This window comes from Jatropha curcas, chromosome 4 (genome assembly GCF_041381405.1).
Source record: "Jatropha curcas cultivar XTBG-Jc1 chromosome 4, XTBG_Jcur_1.0, whole genome shotgun sequence".
In the NCBI taxonomy this organism is placed as follows: domain Eukaryota; kingdom Viridiplantae; phylum Streptophyta; class Magnoliopsida; order Malpighiales; family Euphorbiaceae; genus Jatropha; species Jatropha curcas.
The window spans coordinates 31074354-31100035 of NC_143154.1; the positions used below are offsets into that span (position 1 = coordinate 31074354).

At 32.4% G+C, this 25682-nt stretch overlaps 6 protein-coding genes across 13 annotated transcripts; 4 read left to right on the plus strand and 2 right to left on the minus strand.

The window, feature by feature from the left end:
* The first annotated feature begins 1078 nt into the window (after positions 1-1078).
* LOC105646045 (pentatricopeptide repeat-containing protein At2g13600) lies at positions 1079-3651 on the plus strand. Its single transcript, XM_037640055.2, has one exon. The coding sequence runs from the start codon at positions 1212-1214 to the stop codon at positions 3642-3644; it is 2433 nt and encodes an 810-aa protein (XP_037495983.1). The 5' UTR covers positions 1079-1211; the 3' UTR covers positions 3645-3651.
* Positions 3652-4495: 844 nt separating this feature from the next.
* Positions 4496-8530, plus strand: LOC105645764 (Nuclear transport factor 2 (NTF2) family protein). Of its 2 annotated transcripts, XM_089720311.1 has the most exons (8): positions 4496-4636; positions 5217-5258; positions 6826-7179; positions 7270-7384; positions 7464-7545; positions 7641-7692; positions 7774-7828; positions 7925-8530. In XM_089720311.1, exons 1-8 carry the CDS (start codon positions 4601-4603, stop codon positions 8101-8103), a joined length of 915 nt encoding a protein of 304 aa, XP_089576437.1. In that variant the 5' UTR covers positions 4496-4600; the 3' UTR covers positions 8104-8530. The 2 variants fall into 2 exon arrangements, with proteins under 2 accessions (XP_089576437.1, XP_089576436.1); XM_089720310.1 differs by lacking the exons at positions 4496-4636; positions 5217-5258 and having other exon boundaries at positions 6829-7384.
* On the minus strand, positions 6699-9014 carry LOC105645765 (uncharacterized). Of its 7 annotated transcripts, none has more exons than XR_016320482.1 (5): positions 8449-8569; positions 7915-8352; positions 7631-7666; positions 7485-7549; positions 6699-7012 (listed from the first exon to the last, which is right to left on the minus strand). XR_016320482.1 is itself a non-coding variant. In XM_089720312.1 (3 exons), exons 2-3 carry the CDS (start codon positions 8519-8521, stop codon positions 8159-8161), a joined length of 267 nt encoding a protein of 88 aa, XP_089576438.1. In that variant the 5' UTR covers positions 8522-8569; positions 8880-9014; the 3' UTR covers positions 7819-8158. The 7 variants fall into 7 exon arrangements, 1 of the variants encoding a protein (XP_089576438.1); XR_005178481.2 differs by having other exon boundaries at positions 6699-7164; XR_016320479.1 differs by having other exon boundaries at positions 6699-7549.
* A 997-nt stretch (positions 9015-10011) lies between these two features.
* LOC105645763 (beta-carotene 3-hydroxylase, chloroplastic) lies at positions 10012-12265 on the minus strand. Its single transcript, XM_012231446.4, has 7 exons — positions 11558-12265; positions 11215-11274; positions 11037-11108; positions 10781-10915; positions 10431-10556; positions 10295-10351; positions 10012-10197 (listed from the first exon to the last, which is right to left on the minus strand). The coding sequence occupies exons 1-7, from the start codon at positions 11957-11959 to the stop codon at positions 10117-10119; spliced, it is 933 nt and encodes a 310-aa protein (XP_012086836.1). The 5' UTR covers positions 11960-12265; the 3' UTR covers positions 10012-10116.
* Positions 12266-18408: 6143 nt separating this feature from the next.
* SP1L5 (SPIRAL1-like5) lies at positions 18409-19204 on the plus strand. The gene is made up of 2 exons (XM_012231444.4): positions 18409-18769; positions 18847-19204. The coding sequence occupies exons 1-2, from the start codon at positions 18524-18526 to the stop codon at positions 18919-18921; spliced, it is 321 nt and encodes a 106-aa protein (XP_012086834.1). The 5' UTR covers positions 18409-18523; the 3' UTR covers positions 18922-19204.
* Positions 19205-22716: 3512 nt separating this feature from the next.
* Positions 22717-25655, plus strand: LOC105645761 (Pectin lyase-like superfamily protein). The gene is made up of 6 exons (XM_012231443.3): positions 22717-22877; positions 22976-23308; positions 24188-24308; positions 24397-24571; positions 24666-24736; positions 24836-25655. Exons 1-6 carry the CDS (start codon positions 22845-22847, stop codon positions 25543-25545), a joined length of 1443 nt encoding a protein of 480 aa, XP_012086833.1. The 5' UTR covers positions 22717-22844; the 3' UTR covers positions 25546-25655.
* Positions 25656-25682: the final 27 nt, after the last annotated feature.

Genomic DNA, 25682 nt, shown 5'->3' on the forward strand with positions numbered 1-25682 from the left:
TATTGTGGTACCTCAAATTTTACATGAGATTTATTTATTTATAAAATGAATTTTGATAACATTATATATCTTTACAGCAATAATAATGGTTTTTTTTATATTTTGATTTTTATTTATAAAATATTAATTTGATGTATGGTTATTATAATTTGTTAAACAATCATTTTTACTTTTTTTAACTGTATATTACATATTTAAAAAAAATGATTAATTTTACAAAAATATTTTATAAATTAAAATGTTTCATCGGTATAATTTTAATAGATAGAAATATTTAATAAATTAATGGAGCCTGAGATTTTTTGGATAAAATCAAAAATATATTTTAAAATCTATTTATGGATTTAGCCATTTGTATATATACATCATATGTATTATAGACATTAGAAGAAAACAAAATTGTCTTTCTACCAAAATCACTATTTGTAATTTATTCGTCTTATGATTATCCGTAAAATATTTATTTATTTTAGAAGACTACAAAACTACAAATTGATAATTTTATAATTGATTTCAGCTATAACAATAAATAGAAAAAGTAAAAAAAAAAAAAAAAAAAGGTTCAAATTCTATTGCCTTATTTCTGATTCTACAGCTACTTAACACCGTCAATCGGAGTTATCAAGAACTTCAATGGGAACACAAATTCTATTGTTGAGAAATGCAATTATTGACAGGTAAGAAATTTTTATGTCTCGTAGTTGAAGAAAAATTAATCAATATAGAAAAAAATAAAGCGATATCATAATTTTTTAAATTCCATCATTAAATAAAAAATCAATTATAAAATTGATTTCAGCTATAAAAACTTCACTTAACAAAAAAAAAAAAACTCATGTCACTCTTCTCTTTAATTTTCATGACCGTCTCTAGTTTCAAGCAATTCCTAAGTCCTGACAAATACGTGCGACCTAAACCAGCGGTTGTACACCGACAAGTCTTGAAGTCTTACATAGAAAGAAGTCTCAGGGACAGACTACCAAGTTAGGCCCAATGGGCCAACCAGTAAATACAAAATAACGTAACTCACCGTCACCAAAACCGAACCAGAGCCCAAATATGGCAGCCGAGAGCTGCATGAAAACCGCAAACAATTGCCACAACTTTGCAACTCCTTTTTGAGTTTCCCGCGCTGTTCATGACTGGTTCAGTCTGGTTGGACGCTTTAAACTTTATGGGAACCATTCAATTCAATTCAATTCAATGCATGGATGAAGAGATTAAGAGTAGCTCAGACTCACTTTTCTCAAATCAAGACATGCATCTCTCAAAATTATTTCCCACAAGCTCTAAAACTCTCAATCTCGTTCTCTCCTCTCCTCACTTATCAGACCTACGCTCTCTTCATTAAATCAGGAGACTCTCTTGATCCTTATCTCTCCACTGCTCTCATTTCTCGCTTCTGCAAAATCAATGATTTCTCTCGAGCTCTCAGTTTCCTTTTGGATACCCAGAACCCAGATGTAATCACCTACAACGCTCTCATTTCTGGTGTTGCCAGGTTTAGCCAGCCTGAATTTGTTTTTGAGCTATTTAATGAGTTAAGGCATCTGGGTTTGGTCCCTGATGTCTTTACTTTGAGTTCTTTGATCAAGGGGTGCGAGAGTTTCAGAGAAAATGTGATTGCACACGGGGTTTGTGTGAGGCTAGGTTTTGAGTCTAGAGCGTTTATTGTTAGTGGGTTGATTGAGAATTATGCAAAAAATGGGGATGTGGGGTCAGCTGAGAGGTGTTTTCAGGAGTGTTTTGGTGTGGATAACGTGGTTTACACTGCAATGGTTTGTGGGCATGTATGGAACGGAGAGTTTGAAAGGGGAAAAAGGGGTTTTGTGGAAATGAGGGGTTTCGGGTTAGAATTGAATGAGTTTAGCTTAAGTGGGGTACTTGGTGCTTTGTTTGATGTTAGAGAAGGGGAACAGATTCATGGATTTGCTGTCAAAATGGGTTTTCTATATTGTTCAATGTATCTGAGTAATGCTATGATGGGTATGTACTCGAAGTGCGGAAGTAAAGTCGACGCTATTAAGATGTTTGATGAAATTCCTGAACCAGATGTTGTATCTTGGACTGAGAGGATAGGGGCTGCTGTTGATGGTGAGGAAGCGCTGGAATGTTTTAGAATTTTGCAATCTATAGGCTTACATATTAATGAGTATACTTTGATCAATGTTTTGTCTGCCATTGGAGGAGTGAAGTTCTTGAAAGCTGGGCAGCAACTTCAAGCACTTTGCCATAAGACAGGGTATTTGCAGGTGGTTTCTGTTGGCAATGCATTGGTGTCTATGTACGGGAAGTGTGGGCAAGTTCATGACGCTAGGCACTTATTCGCCAATATGATTTCTCGAGATTCTGTTTCTTGGAATTCTCTGATTGCTGCATGTTCTGAGAATGGATTTTTTTGCGAGGCTCTAGAGGTGTTCTGTCATATGCGTGATCTTGCCTTACAGCCTACCATATATACTCTTGCTAGCATTCTTGAAACAGTTTCCAACTCAAATTGTGTAAGGAAGGGGATGCAAATCCATTCACATATGATTAAATGTGGATTCCTTTTAGATGATTCCATGGTTTCTAGCTTGATAACGACATATGGGAGATGCAATTGTATGGATGAGTCAAAAAAGTTATTTGCTGAAATTAGTGATGTCAGCTTGGTACATTTGAATGCAATGATGACCAATTTGGTTCACAGTGGGTGTTATACTGATGCTTTGCAGTTGTTTCAAGAGACATGCAGATCATGCCTTGAAGTGGATGGAAAAACTTTCAGTGTTGTGCTAAAAGCCTGTGGTGCTATGACAGATATGGAACAAGGGAGAACAATTCATTCTTTATTACTAAAATCTGGACTTTTTCAGGATAGATTTGTTGAAAGTTCTCTAATTGACATCTATTGTAAATGTGGAAATATAGGAGATGCAGAGAAAGCATTCAGCAGTATGTCTACAGACAATTTAGCTGCTTGGAATGCCATGATGATGGGATATGCACAACATGGTTGTTGTCGAGAAGTTTTCAAGAGTTTTGATGAAATGCTCAAATTTGGAGTAGAACCTGATGAGATAACTTATCTCAGTATTCTTATTGCATGCTGTCATGCTGGGCTAGTGAAACAAGCACATTATTACTTAAAATCTATGTCTGAACTTCATGGAATTATCCCATGCATAGAACATTATGCCTGCATGGTTGATATGCTTGGTCGAGTGGGACTTCTTGAAGATGCAAAGGAGATGATAGATCATATGCCCATTCAACCTGACATTCATTTATGGCAAATTCTTCTTTCAGCATGCAACATCCACAGACATGTTGACTTGGGTGGACTTGCAGCTAGTAAACTTCTGGAGCTGCAACCTGAAAATGAATCTGTTTACATTCTTCTATCAAATCTGTATGCTTCTGCTGGCATGTGGAATGTTGTTGGAAAATTGAGAAAAGAGATGAAAGAAAAAGTACTACGCAAAGAACCCGGTTCTAGCTGGATTCAAGTAGGAGGAACAATCCATAACTTTTTTGTCGATGACATCTCACATCCTCAAAACAAAGAAATTTACATGGAGTTGGGAAGGCTATACGGGCAAATGTTAGCTTTGCTGGAGTTGAAAGAAAATGGTGGTTTTCTATCGATCTATGCATTGTGAAGCATACAAAATCTTTTCTTAATTTCTATTAAAACTAAAAGTTGTCTATCCATTTGCTTACTTCAATGGTCCTTGAGCCTTAGACTCTTGATAATTTATCTAATCAGGTTTGCTATAATCCATTCAGTTATAACTTCTATTTCATTTGGTATCAAACTATCAATTATAACCTTTAAGAATCACCATTGACAGGTAGGACGACATTGTTGGAGGAACAGTTCATCTAATATTACATGACAGGGTGAGTAGACATCATGTGGGGATAGAGCCACTGTTGAGTTAATCAGCAGTGACTTTATAACAATACGAGCATAAAGGTGTCAAATGACTTGTGCTTGTATGTACACCTATTATGTTTGACAATTGGGTTTCTATTTGATGCCATCTCATAGCATTCCAAGAATTTACAGCACAATATTTGTTGTTGTAGCTGATGAACATTATCTCGATGAAGTGGCAAATTGGATGGTTTTGATGTTGAATTGTGGCATTCATGTAAGACTAACATGATAACTTTTGTTGTGAATTTTGTGAACTTTGCTTTTGATAGCTAAATACTACATCTTCAAATTATTATTTCCAACTGGACTAATAAAAACCAATATATATATATATATATATATAGGGGGAAAAAGATGAAGACAAAACACTAAATACATTATGTTTAGGAATTAGGATCATATATATATAGGGGGGAAAAGATGAAGACAAAACACTAAATACATTATGTTTAGGAATTAGGATCATACACTGTCCATTACTACATCAATAATTTTTATCATTATGATCCCTCTCTCAGGTAGTTCTTCCTGATAGAGTGGTGGTGATGTGAAGAGGCCCTAGATAGAACAGAAACAATGGAGTGAAAAGCATTTGCTGCTATCTTTGACTTGATCTGCCCTCGCTTTGGAAGTGGCCGTGTGCTTGTGAAATTTTTGCTAAATGCAGGAGTTGGAATGTCTCTGACCTTGCTGTTCATGATGCCAATCAAGGTTTGCTCAACTTTTTTCTTCAAAGGACCTTCTGTTTCGATAATTGTGGATATATGCAATTGCATTGCTGTGATTGGAGTATATATAGTGAAGCAATACCTCAGTATGATACCAGGGGCTGGGAATGATTAATCTGGTGATGTGAAATTGCGAATTAAAAACTTTTGTTAGAGTTAAGGAGTTGGGGAGGCATGCCAGCTAGTTTATTTGGCTGTATAAGATTCTTTTTAGCTAAACTTGAGACAAGTTGAATTCATAGCATGATTTGGTGAGTGATTGACTGAATAAATAAACACATAAATGATCCATAGTTTAACATACATATTAATAATTATGATTCTATCTGACCATGCACACGTGCGGCTTCAATAGTTATCTTCTGAATCTTGCATTGGTTTATAGAATTATTTTAGTGCAAAGTTGATGAGAAGGATTATGAAATTCAACAGGAGGTGAAGATTTGGTGGTTCATTTCTGTTGTCTTGGACTGATGAATTTGTTTAGTTTAAAACTTTAAATGCAAATTTGGCAGGTCCAAGGAAGCAGGTTTAAGTTTATTTATATTTTTCCATGTTTTCAGGGAGACCTCGGTACTGTCAAATTGTCATATTGCCGCCAACAGGTTAGGCCGTCTGCTTCTGCAATCTATATTGTATCTTTCTATTGTCCAGTTGATATTGGATCACATGCTCACATCCCATATCTTCTTGTCTTGGGAAATACAAGTATTACTACTACTCTGCCAGTGCCATATATAAAAAATTCCAATTCAAAATCTTTTTTTAACTTGGGATTGAAACTGATCAAGGTAAATGTTCTCTTATTGTCTGCATTTCCATGTCTCTGTTGAAACTAAGATTTGCATTACCATTATTATTTTTTTCTTAAACTTAACCCACCTATTTGTTCATTTTCAAGCGGTAATAAATGAGGTAAATTGAATGTTTTAAACTGTATGCTTTTGTTGGGTTTTGAAACAAAATCTCCCTCTACGCTCTTTCTCTATACCATGTGCTGCCATATCAATTTGGACATTATTATTATAAAAACACTAGGATTTCTTTAAAGACACTAAGCCAACTGTTAGTAATTTTCCTGCCCACGTAGTGTTGCCATTTGACAATCTTCAATATATAAGAATGCAAGGGCTAGGCAGCTAAGCTAATTCCCAGCAAATGTATGATTGAATAATGGGCATGCTCTGAATCTGTCTGCTGGCTGCCATTAAACACAGAAACCATAATTAAAATTAAAAGAAAGATTCAAAAGAGTGTGAGAGAGAGTTGTACGGCAGCAGAACGACCGGCATGGCTCGATAGTCAATGATGCACATAATATTCTGAATTGTATAGCACATTGGATTAATTATGGAGACACCAAAATTCAAAAGTCTACCATAACAGGAATAGAATCATAATAGGAAAAAAAAAAAAAAGGGAATTAGCTGGCATGTCTCCTAACCCCCAATCCTCGCTATAAAGCCTATCTCTGTCCCTGTACAAACCCTAAGCTTAGCTCAGAATAATAACACATGTTAGTGCTAATCTGCTATGCAAGTTCCTAATTTGACTCACTATGCTTGCTATATTAGTTAATTATGGTATTCAATCCCATAGCAAATTTACCGTTTAAAGTTGAGCGCAGGATTTTTAATTTGCGGGTTTAAAATTTGCGAGAGATGGAAGAAAATTGTTTGACGGCAAAATTTAAACGACCCATTGTATTAAATAGCCGTTTGGTCGCTGAACGACCTCCTGAAATCTTACGACACGTGTCATTAATTAGACCTCTTGTTTAGATGACGTGTCAGTTTATTTTGTATAATGATCAAACTCTTATCGTTCATGCTTCCAGGCGTTACCTAAAAGAGTCGACGGTGGGTCTGTTCATCATACTAGATATTGAGTTGGGTTTGGGTTTAATTATAATGGGCCGAATTTTTTATTGGTTAATTAACTTTTATTGACCATTAGTCTTGAAATGAGATTCCTTGCACACCTTACAGGCGAACGGATTCCTTGTTATTTCAAACCATGCAGTGATTCTTTGATTTCCAGCCAAGTCTCAAACAATGATTACTTTATTCCTTGCTCAGTTCTTTCATATTTTGATTCAATCTTATTACCCCTCCTCGTTACATTACATTTCCTAAGCTCGCTGTCCACTTCCCCATCTTCTTCTGTTTGCAGGAAATGGCTTCTACTGTCATTTTTTCATGTCAAATCCCACAGCAGACCATCTGCTCCAAAATAGCATCTAGCATCAAGCCAGGCTACATGCCATTTAAACGATCATCTCAGAAAAACACAAAGATACAGCAGTATCAAATCGGCTTCAGAAGGCAGACTCGAAGGTGCAAATTTCCCGTGCCATCAGCTTCAGATAGTGAAGATATTACATTAAATCAGCTATCTGCAGCAAGTCTGATCAAGCAGTTCTTTGCGTGTATTAATGAAAAAAAATTGAAGGAACTAGATGAGTATATTTCAGATGACTGTTGCTTTGAAGACTGTTCCTTCGTTTCTCCACTACAAGGGAAAAAGGTTGTCTCTTTATCTTTCCCACCAAATTACAAAACATGCATTTCTTACTTTCTGCAAGAAACTCTAACAAACCACAATGAATTGCTACAGGAAATTATGCATTTCTATCAACTGCTTACTACAGGCATGGGCCATAATGTGAAGTTCAACATTGAACATGTTTGTGAAGATGATGAATTTACAGCAGGAGTAAATTGGCACATGGGTATTATCATCTGTCATCGTCTTGCATCATTATGCATTTCTTTTAATTAATAAAATGATGAATGTTTCTGCTATGGCAGAATGGAAAACGAGACAGATACCTTTCACCAGGGGATGCAGCTTTTACGAATGCTCACAAGAAGGGGACAGACTAGTTATCAAGTACCTACCAAATTAATAAAAATAAAATGTTTGAAATTTAAAATCCAATTTTGTTAGGAAACAAAACCTTATCATTAATTAGTACTTTGTTGCAGGAAAGCTCGGGTTGTGGTCGAATCACCTATAAAACCAGGAGGCATGGTGCTGGTAAGTACAATTGTTTTACATAAGAATATAACAATTCTTGTCCCAACTCAATAACTGACTTTAATATTTGTTTTCCTTCAGGTTCTGTTAAAAAATGTGACTGGAATGTTCGATGATTTCCCAAAGTTTGCAGATTGTAAGTTAACATTCATTAACACTTCAACAAATAGCAACTAGTACAAAACAACACAGCAAGATAACCATATTACTTGCAATACTTACTTTTTTGCAGGGTTCCTAAAGAGTCCTCATGTCATAGTGCAATTCTTTATGAAGATTTACTCTAGACTTTATGCACCTATTATCAATCCACTTCTATCAGGGTACATCAGGATTTGGAATTTCGTGGCTCGATTATTTGCCTTGGCACTAAACATCCTACTCCACATTCATAAGAAATACTTTCAGTAAGAGAACACTTACTAAGGTTCTTATGTACATAAAATCTATAGCTTTGCATCATCAGTCAGTTATCGTCACCATCATCATGGTTCGGCAACATTTGGAACAGTGAGAGAGCAACCAGCGGTCCAAAAACAGGTGGGAGTGGCGGAGGTCTACTAAAGGCAACAATTGGATCTGCCTTCTCACCGAAAAGTCGTCTTTCTTCAGCAAAATCATGATTTTCTTGTTTCTTCGGAGTTGAAGTAGCCACGGTGCCTAGTTTTAAGAGGATTCACTGTTAGAAGTTGCAAGTTCTTGAATTTATATAATTAGAACAATAACAAAAAGATGGGATATGATATAACATATTACCCCATGATCCCGAAGCAGGGAAGACTTGTTTCAATTTGTATTTCACAGGTAATAATGCAGCTATTCCACGCATTTAAGCAAAGTTTTGAAATATACTATTAATATTTGCTCAGTGGTAAACCTGAAAAATCCGAGAGACATGTAAATGGCATAGTTTTGAAATATAGCTCATAAAATTCACAGCTTAAACAGGCAAAACTAAAAATTGAAAGCAAGTAGGCTGCAAAAACAATACCAGAAGCAACTCAACCCTAGAATTGAGTGCTATTAGACAAAAGGATCATTTTGCTACTGAACCTCTATAATAGATCATAGTTGACTTTAAAAACTAATACCAAATCGATTCATTTGTTCAAGATTAGACTGTAATTTGAATTGAAAGCTTGAACATTTGCTAAAGAAAAGCCAACAATGAATAGCTCTTAACATACCAGCAATGGCTTGCGCGTGTTTTTTCTCAGCAGCAACAACATGAAACAGACTACAACTGCCTCTGGGTGATCCCAATAATCAGGAGAGAACAATCGAGAAAATTCGGTTTTTGTTCTAGGGGCTTCTCGGTGCGACCGATGAGATCACCGATTAGATTTAATCATTTTGGAATTGGGTTGGGCCCGGTACGATCTGGGCTAATTTTCGCGGCCCATTGGTAATTCAAAAGATCTCTTGGAATAATTGGGTTTTATTGTGGCCCGCATGAATACAATTGTTGGGCCTAATTTCGTTAAGACCGGAAAGAGTAATAAGAGTAAGGTGGAAAGCTAAAGCAGGTCCCAATATTGGTTGATGTGCAAGATTCACAACTTGGATAGTTCGGCAATCACTTGCTTGCACGTCTTCTCTTACATCAATTCAAAATTTCTTCAAATCTTAGAATTCGGCTAAATGCACAAATTCCTCATTATACTTTATAATATATATATATATTATGGCATTTTAAATTTTTATTTTAATTCATTGAACATTTTAATTTATAAAATTGCACTTAATAAATAATTCAAATTGATTAAACACTTATTTAATAGTTAAAAATTAAAAAAATTATTATTTTAAAGCTTATAGTAATCACACATCAAATTAATAATTTGCATATAAAAACCAACAATATCAACGAATTGCTGTTGCTAGTATAGATGAGTGTGTAAGATTATCAAAATTCATAATATTAGGGTCACAATAGATATTAAGGATTAAGAATTTATTTGCGTATAATATAAAGTTTGAAATGTGGAAAAATTTTTTGCGTACAGTTTGAAGGTGATCTCATACATTTGCTGGTTGAATTCTATTGCTTGTAATTTTATTCCTTTGGATCTTTATTTTGGTAATTTGAGCATTTAAGTAGCTATTGCTAGAGTAGTTACAACTTAAATACCTAATTACAACCTACAAAGTACATTAATAGGCTGTAATTAGGCATTTGGATCATTTTTAGGTTTGTTAAAGTAGTTACAATTTAACTTTTTAGTGTACTTTATATTCGTTAAGTTTCAAAATATAAGTTATTTTTATGTGATTATTTTGTTATGAAATATAAATCATTTTGAGTATTTTAAAGCATAATAAACGATATTTTTTTCAATGTTAAATACGATAAATACTTTCACAAAGTTTTCTTTATTTTTAAAGAAATAATTAAATACGATTACAAAAGAATCGAAAAATATATTAATTCCCTCTATTTTGCTTTATCCTTCTTTTTATCTCTCTATGCAACTCTTCAATACCACCTTCTTTCCTTTCTAATTCCTGCACCAACACCAGTATAGATGAAAATCAATAATTTAATATTCTTTTTTCATAAAAAGAATTATTAATACAGGAAAAGAAAAGAAATAATCCTCACCTTGGGTCCCAAAAATAATCCATAAGGAACCCCATCAAATTTATCGGAGTGATGGAGCTGTTAAAACCAGAAGAAAGAAAACATACGCGTAAATAAACGCAGTAAATTTTTTAAGGTGAAAAATGAAAAATGTTACCTGATGAGCAGCAGCAACTCTTCGCAAGAAGGGGACGTTGGCAATAGGCCCCACCGGGAATCGACAGTGGACGAGGCCATCGTGTACAAACATGTAAGCCATCCCAAATATTGTAATTCCAAGCCCCTGTGTGCCAAATTTATTAGTAATAAAGCTGGCTATTTTGGATTAATTAATCACAATTTAAAAAATTTCGCAATTTATTATTTTGTCTTTTTATTAATAAAAAGACACTAACATTTTAGTGATGCGCCGCACCAACATTTATGGAACTGGATATATTTTTTATTTTAGTTTATTTTTATACTAGTAAATAAAAAAAAAAAAAAAAGAGGGAGAGGGAAACTCACAGCACCGAAACAGAGTCCAGGAATTAGACCTTTGTTGAAAAAACCACAAGACAGCAAAGCGATTGCTGGAACTGCATTTATTATTGCAAATACATCATTCACCTCAAATGGACCGTCCCTTGCTCTATGGTGAGACTGCCAAAATATTTACTAAAAATAAATAAATAAATATATTGTACAATCTGAAATAGCATTTAAATTCACTGAATTATAAAATTAACATGTACTAATTAATTAATTAACAATATAACAAAACCTCGTGCATATGCCATAACGAAGCATGCCATAACGCTCTGTGGGCCCACCTTGCCCAAAACTCCATACCCACCTGTAATAAAAGCAATCCCAGAATGGTCTTAAACATAAAATTAACACATAATTAATCATTTTAATCAGGCATAATTAAGACAAATTGTTCAAAAAATTGAACTTACTGCAGCCCCCACAGAAAGTGCGAAAGTACCAAACATTTCCAAGCCAGGAATTTCTCCACCCTGTAGAAAAAAAATAATATACATTTTTTACTATAGTATATCTGTTTTAAAATTATCAATAATTACCATCACTTTAATTATTTCATCAAGAGCAAATAAATTAGAGGGAAAAAGTATTTTGGGAATTATAATTAATTTAGCTTAAAAGCATATCAGGTTTTGTAGCCATTTTTATTTTATAATCAGAAACAACATAATTAAAATATTTTGGTAAACTAGTACTGTAGAGAAAGAAAACGGTAAATAACTGACTTGGCAGTACAAAGAAATGAAAATTAAGTACCTCCATTTGCCATGAAAATCTATAATAAACAGCCATGGCAGCCATTGAAGTGATGCCAATACTTGACAAGATAGCAGCTACAAGATACGTATACCTCTCCGATTTCTTTCTTGCAAGTTTCTCTTCTACACGTGAAATCAACGGTCGATTTTTCTTGATGTCATCATCAAAGGTTTGTGCTTTATCATCTTCGTCGATAATAACTTCAACAACAGCATCCTCTGTTTTCTTCTTCATCACTGAGCATGTCTTGAACCTCTGTTTTTTACTCGAAACAAATCCCTTTCTACGAAAGCTAATGATCGGTGTAGTTATGGAGATATTGGCTTTTGGAATTGAGAAAGAAGCTTGTCCAAAACGATGCTGTGAAGAGCTTGAAGTTACAGATACTGCAGTTGCCATGTAAATCTTTGCTTAAAAAGCAAAAAAAGAGATTCGAAGATTTTTAGATATATGACAAGTAGAAGAATCTTTATGTGAATAAAGTAAATAAATAAACAAGAATTTTATGAGGGATAGAAATGTTTTAGCTTCGAAAGTTAGGGTTTTCGAAGCTTGAATGAGATTCTATTTTGCTTTGTACTGCTACGAAGAAAGAAATATAGGAGGATCTCTGTTTTTTTCTTGATCACGCTGTTTAATTACTGAAGTTCCCTTCTGTTTCTGGACACCCATGGGGTCCAATCAAATCCAACTCCAAGATGTAAGGGTGGATTTCGTGTAAGAATGAAGTTACTCCGCTCTATTCCAATATTAATAAATAATAATTTAAAAGCCCCACGTGGTATTATTTTTTTGTCCCTTTGTATTATAGTGTCTAAGTATTTCTAAATACTTCTCGCAGCGGATCAGTTTTAAAATTAGTTAATCTATCACGAGAAAACTTGTTATATAGTGCTACAATTAAGCAAAAGAAATATTTAAAAGCTACAAAAATGGTTGAGAACCTTTAGATTTTGAGCCTTTGCAAGGTGTTGTCATGGCTTTACAATCAAGAACCAAAATTCTCTTCGAGTTGAAGTTGATGCCTTAATTAGGAGGCTAAAATAAACAAGTAGGCTTTTCTTTTTTTCAGTTCAAAAGACCGAATATTTCTTTATATTTTTCGCAAAATATCAAATTTGTTATTTTTATTTTAAGCTTTTGATCCTTTTAGTGTCTATTCATTTTTTCATTTTTTGGTTGATTGGTACTATAGCCAAATAAAAAAAATTGAATCGAAACTTTTATCATTTACTGCGTATTAAATATACGAATAAAAATACATATTTCTACTTGTGTTGGTATTTAGTTTCCTATTTCATTTCATTTCAAATCCAACCATAAAGCATTGGAATGAGAAACCACTACCAAGTGCACAAGGAAGAACATATCCTTCAGGATAAGACTAAGACTAAACACTAATAGGTAACCAAATTTTAGGTACAAACATTGAACTTAACAATTTGTCAGGAATTGTTAAACATAGTAACAACCCCACTTTGTCATTTAGGCTCTATGGGCATCCAAATAGAAGTTAGTGAAATCAATTGTAACTACACGAGTATACGAGAAAACTCCGCTCTAAAATTAATAAGTTTGAAAATTTTAGGCTTGAGCTCGATTAGAGGCTCGAGTTCAACTCGAAAAATTCTAAATTTGGGCTTAAATCGAGTAAGTGTAATATATATATATATAAGTTCGACAAGACTCCACGCATTTTCAAGCTGAATATTATTAGATTCGAGCTCGGACTTGATTCGAGCCGAACTCGAATATTTCACGAGCCCGCTTACCTCATTTATACCCCTGAGTCTGTGCTTATATTATCTATGTGATGGCTTTAGGGTCCTGAGGAGTCTGCCAGTTCAGTTCAGCTTATTTGGGCTTGTGTTCTGTGGCCTCAATATGGTATGGACTAAACAGTAAACTTCATGGGCTAGTAATCTTTATGATAGACTAATTAGGAGCCCAGAGTTTGGGGCCTTTTTGGACTGGTAGTCTGATTTTTGTTTTGTAGTTCCTCTGCAAATTGGTTTTAATGTCAAAGTTTTTATATTGAAATATTCATTCACCGATAAGTTAGAGAATAAAACTAGCAAGCAAAGAGGGATTGTGAGCTTAATTCGTGTTCTCATTTACGTGAGGAGTGGAAGGTTTCGAGTCTGAGTCCTCTTGACTATGAGTGTTTTCACCAATTTAGTAAACCAAGAGGAGAGCTATCAATTTTATGTAGTCCATAATATTATTTCAACTCATTAAATCTCTCAACAAATAAAAAATATGATTTCTTTAATCTCCGAGAAATGAAATTAATCCATACTCACAAAAGGTGTGAAATAGAAGAAGAAACCCTGACCAATCCAATAACTAAAAGCTAATGTATATAGATGGGAATTTTAAAATTTAGGCCATGTTTAAGGGCCACAAGGAACTATAAGCTATTCAATGCCAAACCATAAAGATCATAAACCCGCAACTTAGCCTTTATGAGTGTTAAAACATAAAAATCTATAACATAAAAAAGAACTTTAAAATTGTATACTATAAAATTTAAGTATACAAAGTTATATTATGACTTTCCTTTTTTTTTAAAAAAAAAAAAGTCATATTACGACTTTAAATATATAAATTGATTCGGATAATTTTCATGTTTTCTTTTTATTTTCGAGCGATTTAAAATAGTGCTATTAATCTCTACTTATATAATTATTTTTGAGAATACGGCATTTTATTTAAATAAAAAATAATAACTATATCAATTTAACTTTAAGTTTAATATATAATTAAAAAATATATTAAAAGAAGTTGAAAAAGTTGGAAACTTCAATATATGTCCATATATAATATATTGATGTTTAAAAGTTTTGGCTCCTCTCTCTAAGTGAAGAAGTGACAAACATAAAATTCACTTTTCTTTTTTTTTTTTTTTATACCTCTTATGGTATTAAAAAAGAGAGACTAAAGGAGCAAAACTCAAAAGAAAACAATTAATAAGAACACATCTTGGAATATGACATTCCACAATTATGATGGAGAAATTAAATTAAATTAAAATACTAATAAGTGAATGGTCAAGAACATACGTTCCAATCTAAAACCCACTTTAATAATTAGTTGGTGAATATTATCAATAAGAAAATATAATAATAATAATAATGCCTTATTCGACTAATGTTATTCAATGGGAGTAAGGAAATTTCTTTTTTATAAATAATGTATGCATGGTTTCATAAATAAGCCAATCAAAATTCTTTTTCTAAATGTTATTGCTTTATCTTTTTTCTTTTTCCGCATATAATTAAAAATATTCTTATTTGAACTAAAAAATTATTTATAATTAATTTGAAGTATAGCTGGATCTATACTCCAGGCATAAGATTAATAATTTTTATTTTTCTTTTATTCTTGGATTAGGAACATTTGCAAAGATTCAATACCCAACATGGGGTTGTAGTTGCCTGTTTGGTATTGGTCTCCTCCTGCTTTTTTCTTTTTTCTTTTTTCTTTTTTCTTTTTTTCATTTTTCTTTCACTTAATTAAGTGATACATACACCCGAAATTAAGCTCATCTGTTAATGTCATAATCAGAAGCAGTCTAATCACTTTTTATAGGTGTTGTCTTATTCTCGACATGACTTTAAATCTTTTCCCTTTTGGGATACATTTTTTTTGCAAATTAATTAATAATTAAATAGATATTTGCTTTTCATGTTTATTTTTCTTTTTTGTACCAACTCCATTATCTAAATTAGCTTTATGTGATTCACATCCATTAATGAGCTGTTTAGGATATTGAATTTGGATATAAAAAATCCCACCTTATCATTTCACCAAATTTATTAGAAATTCATAACATGCAATTTCTTAGAACTATATTTAAATTATAAAATATTTTTATCACTTGCATGCAACACTAAATAATGATAAATCAACAAGTTAATGTCATATATTATTATTATTAAGCATAGATTATTATTATTATATATATATATATATACACCGATCGATGAGTTAAATCAGCGAAAGTATATTATATTTTCAAGTGAATTTTACTTATAAGATAAGAAATTTAAAACTTGAAGCAGTTAAAATTACGAGAATTTTATTTAAACACTATTTTTCAATCCAAGATAAAAATAATTGTAAAAGAAAATAAAGAAAGAAAATTGTCAATTCAAACGATTTGAATTTCAATCTAATTGGGTTCTTGTCTAAGGTATTGTGAGTTGATTTTTTAGGGAAGGGTGAAAATAAGCTAATGATTGAAATTTGATTTGAAGGTTTGAATTCATGGCTGAGATGAAAATATACAAAATAAGGTGACTTTTTAGGTGGAGTAATTAAGGGCTATGAATATATGTTTGTAAAGACCCACTTCTAAATCACAGACGTATCTTTATAGGGCCATACACATTAGACATCATTATAATGTTTCTTCCACCTCTCACTGATATAAGGACACTCGTACCACACATTTTTATAAATACCTTTTCCGTTTTATTTTTTTAATTAAACTTATCATGATTCCAACTATAAATTTATTTACGAATCAAACTAATATAGATTAGAAAAATATGTTTCAATAGATCAAATCAAACGATGATATTTATGTTCATTCACATAAGAAAAAATAGTAATAAAGTGAAAATAATTTTTAAAGTTTTCTAATTCATTTAATTTGATTTATAGCTAAGATTACTAACCGGCCGATTTAAGTTAATTTTATTCTTTTAAAATTATGATTTACATTTGCCTTTTGCATGTACTATATTAAATGAATTTAAATTATAATATTAATACCGTTTACTGTAATCAGGTTCTTACTTTATTGCACGAAAATAGATATGAAAAAAATGTGAAATTGCATCAATATTACAGAAAAATGATATTTAAAATATAATTTTATATCAAAAATTGCATTTTATATAGGAAATCGGGCACGCGGAAACGCAGGTGGTTTGAAGTTGGCTTGAATTGAACCGTATGTTAGAGCTACCATTTCTTGACCAAGAGACATAAGCAAAAGGATCCCTTAGGCCAACAGGTTCCCTTCCAACCGAGCTAAGCTCATGTCTGAATTGAGCTTTGTTTAGTTCTTTCTTGTTACCTTTTCATTTTGAGGAGTACAAGTCAGTATGGGACCAATTGCAACACAATTAGGACAACTGAAACTATAATTTCCCTGTTAAAATCACTAATTAACTTGGAATTAACCCTTCTAATTAAGCATATTTCCTTTAATTACTCCCTAATTTAATAGTAATTTACTGGTTTAGCCAAAGCCACATACACATCATTTGTTCTAAGTAGATGACACTTAAAACATAGATTACAGTAACACCCACATGAAATATTTTTCGTGTACTTTTTATAGTGAGGTTTCATCATCTTTTTGTTTAAGACTAAATTCAATTTGGTTGATTAGATATTATGATTGATTTGCATAATAGCTAATGAAGTTCTTGTATGATAGATGTTAAGCAATATTGCAGCCAAATGGGTCCCAAACCATGTTAACCATTTATTAAGGAATTCCCTTGTGCTAATCTGATGTTAAATACTTAAAACTAATTTAGGTTAATTATAATAAATTCACTAACTGTCAATTGGATCTAATCACATACCACTCATCTCTAAATTATGGTTGCCAATTGCTCTAATTGCAGATTGAGCCCACCAGAATTTGACAATTGACCAACTTATTCCCTTCTATTTTGCTAACAAACAGTTACCAAGTCATTATTGTCTTATTGGAGTATATATATATATATATATATATATATATATATATATATATATATATATAATACCACCGGCTATACAACAGGATATCCCTCCTCTTAGCTCATCAAAGTGATAGTCGAGAGGACTTAAATTCAATATCTCAGGCTCCTTACATAAGTAAGAAAATCAACCAGACTGTACTTGATTGACAGTTTAATATTAAGCTACAATTAGATCATAAACCTCATAATAAAAAGAAAATAGAGATGGACAAATTTTCATCATGTCATTTTCTTTATTTCTTTTTCTATTGTGGGAACTGACAAGTATTTATAGCTACTTTCATACATGGAAAAATCTTGGTTTTAAGAGGGTATGAATTCATGTTGGAAAATCACTTTCAGCCAAGCTGTTTCATGTTAGTTCCAATTATAAAAAATTCTATATTATTTATTATTTAATGTGTTTCCACAAGAATTTGTATACATACTTCCTTAGAAGGTAGAATTAGTTCCTTCAAAATATTAACCTAGAGGGTTAAAATTACTGCTTGCATGCAATACACTAGCTACCAATATAAATCTTTAAAATCCCTAGAATTGATTTTCTCTTGATATCGTAGAAATGGTCGATCGAATTTAAACGTATCTTATCAATTTAAATATACAAGTCATTGTTATATATATATATATATATTTATTGTGGATTAACTTGCTTAGATTGAGTTCATAGTTCCATTTATAAACCAACTGAATGTAAATAAAAATTTTCATTAAAATGAGTGTATTCCTAATCATGCTGGAAAAAAAAATTAAAAAAAAATAATTTTTAAAAATTCTTATTTCAAAAGAAAAGGACAAAAAACTGTGCCGTCATTATTCTCATTGATACTTCTATGGATTAACATACACTTGCATCCTAATATGATAACATACATGCATATAACAACGAGTTTAAACCCTAATTCAAAGTAATTAACTAGAAAAATAGCAGACGTAACATGAAAAACAGGAAGCATTTTCTACAGTTGTAGTTGGGGCTAAGTATTATATATGAATTAGTTAACAAGGAAGATTGATCATGACATCATAACATGCATTATTATCATCATCATTATAGCATCCATCCAAAAGTATACCAGTACTCTATATTAGGGCTAATCATCTTGCTTTTCTTTCTCTTCTTTTATATATTTTAGAACTTAAAGAGAGATTAACAGATCTTAATTTTTAGGTATATATAATAAAGGCAGCACAAGCAATGAGCAGAGGCGGAAGCTACGGTGGCGGGCAGAGTTCCTTAGGTTACCTTTTCGGCTCAGATGAACCACCAAGTAACGCTGCACCGCCTTCCCGGATTATTAACCTACCACCGTATGGTATTGATACCATAGAACAGGAGGAAAAGCCTCGACATGACAATCCATCTGATAAGAATAAGCACAATAAGGTCACTTCAAACAATTATCACCGAGCTGAAGGCCAGAATTCTGGCAACTTCATTACTGTAAGTAATTAATTAATATTTTTATTTAATTAAGCTACTTAATTAATTACTCGTAAACCCTTTTTTTATTTTTTCAGGATCGTCCGTCAACAAAAGTGAAGTCAGTGCCTGGAGGAGACTCATCTCTCGGGTATCTCTTTGGAGATAAGTAATTATTAAAGTTTCTTAATTTTCTGCAGCTTTTAATAATGGATTAATTAGGCTTAGTTAATTAAGATAGTATTTGGATTTCAAGTAGCTTGTGAGAATAAGGGATTATTAGTGTTCTTATCCCCCATCATCAATGTTGTAATGAATCTGTAAGTGAAGTGTGTGGTTTCTGGTCTTGCAATCTGCAGTTAGTGATTAGCTTAATTAGTTAATAATGACTGTGGTAAGACTATATGTAGACATAAATATTTTTCTGCAATAAGAAAAGCTAGTTGTTTCCTATTATTGTGGGGATATATACTGACCATATTTGTTCAATAATGAGTTGTTTGTGGTTTATTTTTCATGGCCAAATTTAAAAACTAAAAAGGGAAACTTTCCATTTTGTTTTTCTCTTGTTTTGATATGTGGTCCTGAAAACAAGAAATATTTACACTGAAACTTGGTAAAATCCCTTCACCTGTATAGATTTGTGAGTTTCATCAGAAATTTCATCTTTTCTATTCATGGTTCTGTAGTATCGTTATGCATTAATTAGCTCATTTAAGTTTACTATTATGCCTACTTAATTTCTTAACATAATATAGCAGGAAACTTCTTGTATATTACCTGACCTTCGAGTTCTCAAATGGTGTTAACTGGAATAATTCTGTATGGTATGATATAGATATAGTTTTTCTGTCTTCTTTTCTTTGTTTGTACACTTGTTTCAACACTCGAGTTGGGAGTTCAATTAATCACTGAGGTCTGTTATTGTACAAAGTTACAGATACATGAAATGAACTTAGGACCTACTCCGTGATGATTTAGCGTTTTCTGTTTCAATTAATCACTGAGGTCTGTTATTACATGTCATCATCAAATATCTTGTTATCAATGTTAAGTTGTTAACTAAAATAGTTCTGATAAATATTAGTTTCAATTTCTTAACTTCCCCTAATTTTATTTAAAAGTTATAATTAAACTCTCTACCTTCATTCTCATAATAGTTACTTATATTTAATCAATAATGTAAATATTTTGTGAAGCATATACAGCATAGAACTCCTTATTTTTCCTTGCTCAGAAAAATTGCAAGATCCTCGCTCACAGAACAGTATGCATGCCGGCATTAGGGTTTTCAATTCTCTATTCTTTGTCTATATTCTTTGAATGGCAACTATATATAGTGTATACATAAGATATCATTTCCTTATAAGCTATTCATCTTTTAGTTGTCTCGAATAAAAGTTCATATTCTCTTTTCAAATTTACCTATGTATGTGTTCAACCTATATAATGTGCATCGTTAGTTATTTTGGCTTCATGTGTAAGTTGAAAATGCATCTTGTACAATAGATATAATATAGAGAATGAGAAGGTCATTAGCATCAATGTCTGAGGCTTTTTTGATTAGGTGGCGATGATATTATTTTGTACAAGTTTTTGACCTAGTTGATGATCAAAGATAATATAATGTATATGTATAATTAAAACATAAAGATATACATATCAAGAAGGTGTTGATTGGAGTAATAAACGACCTCAACCTCAATCTCAGTAAGAGTGAAACACAAATTCAACTCCTAGAAACAACATTTTATTAAGAGAATAAAAAAAATTTAGGCTCTACCTCCCACAACGATTATACCTCCTGCTTTTGTAGATACTAATAAACATTCTGTGGCCATGAGAAAAATTTAGGCCCAATATTAGGGTCAATCAGCTTAATTGTAAATAATGAGTCCAAAAACTAGAATCATTCTAGTCTTTAATGAACATACTGCAGGCTCATTGAAGTTGGGCCAGAATTGGGTTAAAATTGAACGCAGATTTTTCATATTGGGTCACTTTAGTTTTAAAAATATACTATGGGCTCATTATGAAAATGCAAGCCCAATTATAATTGGGCTAAAATTGGGCCTGGGCTCTTCGTAAACTAAGTTAAAATTGGCCTGAACATACGCAATGGCAAGAGTTGGTGATATTACTAAGACACCCAATAAATATAATATAAACCTATTATGAAAATTTCCACCACAGGACATGCCTTAGATGTCTACATACATTGTATACACACTACACCTATATTATTACATCCAAGAAAAATAATAATGGAAGAAAGTGATTAAATAATAAATGAATAAGAATACGAACTCAAGAGAGGAATTGTGATTTTGGTGTAAAGCACTTGAAGAAGTAACCTAATTTCTTCACTACAAATTAGAAAATAATTAAAATAGGAATTCAATTGTCACATGTTTGGGTGGACACAACCATAAATCATGTGTTTGTGGTTGCTTACCTATCACTTGTCTCATGAGTGCTTTGTGCTTGTGCTATGCTTTGCCATTTCCTTATATAATAATCCACACGAAATATATATATGTGATCTCATCTTATGATGTGGGGTTTTGGTTTCCTTTCACTCAAAAAAGAAAAAAAAAAAAAAAAAAAAAAAGCAATGCCCGTGAAAGGCAATAATAAATGTTCACGGGTTTGCAATTGCATGAAGTGTTTTGTCCCTATCGTTTGATTCTTGATCAAGGCAGGCTTTGACTCATAGTTATTAAAGCCGGGCTAATCCCATGGGTGAATTCGAAGAAGCAGTGTACAGATTTTAAAATTAGATTAATTTTGTTTTTGAACCATTTGAAAAAAAAAAAAGAATTGAATTGAGTCTATTCACTTGTAGTTGAATTGATCAGACTGTTTGAAACTTTAATTATTTAATTTTTTTTGAAATTGAAATTTTAATTATTTAATTAATACATATTATTATTATTATTATTTTATGATCAACTAATTAAACCATTCACCCACTAATTAAATCAGTAACCTATATACATCCAGCCCTTTAGTCGAATCAATGTCCGGGCCGGACTGCTTTAAATACTTAATGTTTAATATAGTAATAATTAAGTTAATGTCAGTAATGTAATAATTTTAAATATTAATATAATTGTATGATATTTCTTGAACAAAATTTTAAGGCATGAGCTAAGGTTTGTGCGACTTGCATATATTTACTATATAGTAATATTTTAGGTTAAACTTTAGACCTTGACTTTGGCAAATTCAATGCATTATCATATCTTCATATCACTTTATCAATTGGAGTTCTCTATACTATAATATTGAAATTCTTTAATTGCTTCTTGGCTCTTGTTTTTTGAATGAACTCTATTGTAGGTTCAATTTTAAAAAACAATGATAAATTTTTAATTGATTAATTAAGGTAATTGCATAATTAGGGTTTTAATAGCTTTGACTAAAATTTTTTTTTAGGGTGATTGAGAGAAGTACTAAAAATACAAACAAATAAAAAAGAAAAAATACTGAGAAACCACTCAATATGCCTCCATAAATATATTGGTGTTTTATTAGATGAAAAAGGGAAAATAAATAAAAATACTTATCATTTGTTGAAATAATTAGAGTGTTTAAATTGAAATCCATTTATCAGTCCTAACAATTAAATAAAAATCACTCAAAAACTTAATTTTTTTTAATTGAATCGATTGATTTTGATGATTCACTGTTAAGTATTAATTGATCCATTTTTGTAGTTATAATCTTATGTTGCAATTGACCTATTCCTATAGCTCATCAAATTACCTTCCTCTATCTTCGCTATTTAATATTTATATAAGTATTAATTAATTAATGTGCAATTTATGACCAAGACGAAGATGCCATTCATGTCCCCAGTTGGTGGAGGACTTGCCGGCCGCCCATTTATGCCTATCTTTTCATCGACTTCTACCTTAGACAACATTGTCAATCCCTTTCTTACAAGTTGCTCTCTTCTAAACTTCAAGCAACTATTAAAGGTTATATTTGTAAATTTAAAAATCAAAATTTTTTTAAAAAAATTAAAAAAATTAAGCACTATATATAATCTGCCCTTCCACCAAAACCATATCAACCCTGTTATTCTTGTACAATGGAGCCGTGGACAGGTGCCATAAGATCTCAGGTATGTTATATATACATAAAGGAGTAATCTTTCTTGCTGCTATATTGATTTAGGTCAATTTCTTGGCTCTGTAATCTGTGATTCTTTGGATTGAGCAGATGGTGGAGGCTATTGTAGGGATTGGTGTTTTGCTATTTGTTTTTACAAGTGGAGTTGAGAGTAGAAAACGACCCAAATTTGGATGTTTTGAGTATGCAGCTATAAGTTGCAGAGCTCATGAGGCATCATTGGAAGATTTTGGAGGAGTTGGTGATGGACAAACTTCAAACACGAATGCCTTTAAATCTGCAATTGAGCATTTGAGTCAGTTCTCATCAGATGGTGGATCTCAACTTTATGTTCCTCCTGGAAAATGGTTAACTGGAAGTTTCAACCTTACTAGCCATTTCACTCTTTTTCTTGATAAAGATGCTGTTCTTCTCGCCTCTCAGGTAAGAAATCTTTGTAAAATGGTTGAATTGATTTATTTTTTTTAATATATCTTAGCCCATAATTATAAGACAAAAATGTTTCCAAAAAACAAGACCCATGTTGAAAAAATCATTTTTTTAAAAACTATCGGAGACCAATTAACGAAGAAAAAAATTTTCAATGTACTTAGTAATGTTGCTTAATCCAATTTCCGTTCTAGTTAATACCAAGAAGTTCATTTTCAGTGCTTTTATTAAAGAATAGCCAAGAAAAACTTTTGTGATAGGGAATTAGGGTCATTGTATAGCTGGGACCAACCTCATAGTCTAGTATAGGTCTGTAGTTACTGGACAGAAACTTTAGCCATAAATCCACTAAACTGAAAACTGAAAACTGAAAAATTCTTCTTGGTAAAAAGTCTAATAGAAAAGAGGATAAGCTTTTCACGGGCTAAACAATTCAACTGTCAAGGATTCAAGGCCACAAAAATTTGTTTCTGCATTCCTCTTAAATCAAGTAGAGTCGTAAATAAAAGACAAAAGAAAGTAGAGTTGTTCATACATCAGCCTTAAAAATATGCATAATTTGTGAACTTCTGCTTTTAGTAACGGAAAGAAGCTTATTTGGTGGTTTAAGTATTTGTCTCCTCATTATGTCAGGAAATGAAATCCTAGCAATCCCTTTTCTTTTGAGAATTTCTGATGTGGGAAAAAAAATTTTCAGGAATTCTGTTGATAGGACACCTTTTACTTGCCCTTTTAACCTTTTTAATGATTTGTGTTCTTTCTGAAATTTTAACTAATTAAAGTTTCCAATTTAAGTAAAGTATGATAAATTATTTTCTATATAATTATCCAATTTATGCAATTAAATGTCCTCCATTTTGGAAATTCAATTAGGATGAGAGTGAATGGCCTGTGATTGAACCATTGCCATCCTATGGTAGAGGAAGAGATGCAGATGGTGGAAGGTATATCAGTCTCATTTTTGGAACCAACCTTACTGATGTTATAATTACAGGTATAATCTCCTAGTAGATTAAACTTATTGAGACTGTTAAACTACCGAGAAATCTATCATTTTGCTTATGCACATTGTGGCTTTTTAGGTGCCAATGGCACCATTGATGGTCAGGGTGATATCTGGTGGCAAAAATTCCGTAATAAGGAGCTGAACTACACCAGGCCTTACCTGATAGAATTAATGTACTCTAGTAACATTCAAATCTCCAACCTTACATTGATGAACTCTCCTTCATGGAATGTGCATCCTGTTTATAGCAGGTAACCTAAATTTTTCCTTATTCAAAATAGAGTTTAATGTTCTTTTTTTTTTTTTTTTGGATTTGTTCTGATCAAGGAATAATATAAAATGCAGCAATATTGTTGTTCAAGGCATAACAATTCTCGCACCAGTAAGGTCTCCGAACACTGATGGGATCAACCCGGGTGAGAATTTCAAAATGAAATCTATTGCAGTATTCTAAAAGCAGTTTTTCAATTTTAGCAACAAGGTATGTAATCTAACATTTTGTCTTACTTGCATAGACTCATGCACAAACACCAGAATTGAGGACTGTTACATTGTCTCCGGAGATGATTGTGTAGCTGTTAAGAGTGGGTGGGACGAGTACGGTATTGCTTTTGGTATGCCTACTAAGCAACTTGTAATCAGAAGGCTTACTTGCATTTCTCCGACCAGCGCAGCAATTGCGCTGGGCAGTGAAATGTCTGGTGGGATACAAGATGTCAGGGCAGAAGATATTACTGCTATTGATACAGAATCAGGTGTCAGGATAAAAACTTCTATCGGAAGAGGGGGTTATGTGAAGGAGATATATGTAAGAAGAATGACAATGAAGACAATGAAATGGGTATTTTGGATGACAGGAAATTATGGGTCTCATCCTGATAATAACTATGATCCTAATGCAATTCCCGTGATTGAAAATATCAATTATCGCGACATGGTTGCCGAGAATGTAACTATGGCAGCTAGACTCGAGGGCATAGCCGGTGACCCCTTTACTGGAATTTGCATATCTAATGTCACCATTAAACTCACAGAAAAGCCAAAGAAGCTTCAATGGAATTGTACTGAGATTGCAGGAATTTCTAGCGGCGTGACTCCAAAACCTTGTGATCTCCTTCCCGACTCAGAGCCGGGGAAGGTTACACCATGTAATTTCCCTGAAGATAGCCTACCAATTGAAAATATTAAGGTCAGGGTGTGCTCTTCCGGAAGAAAGTATTTGTGACTAGGGGCAAACTTTCTGTACAGTGCAACTTGGTTTCTGTGTGTACTATTAACACTTCAGTGAAAATTAATTCTCACAATATGAGGATACTATAATTATCTCAGATATAATCACACAACTCTATTGTTCCCTGAAAA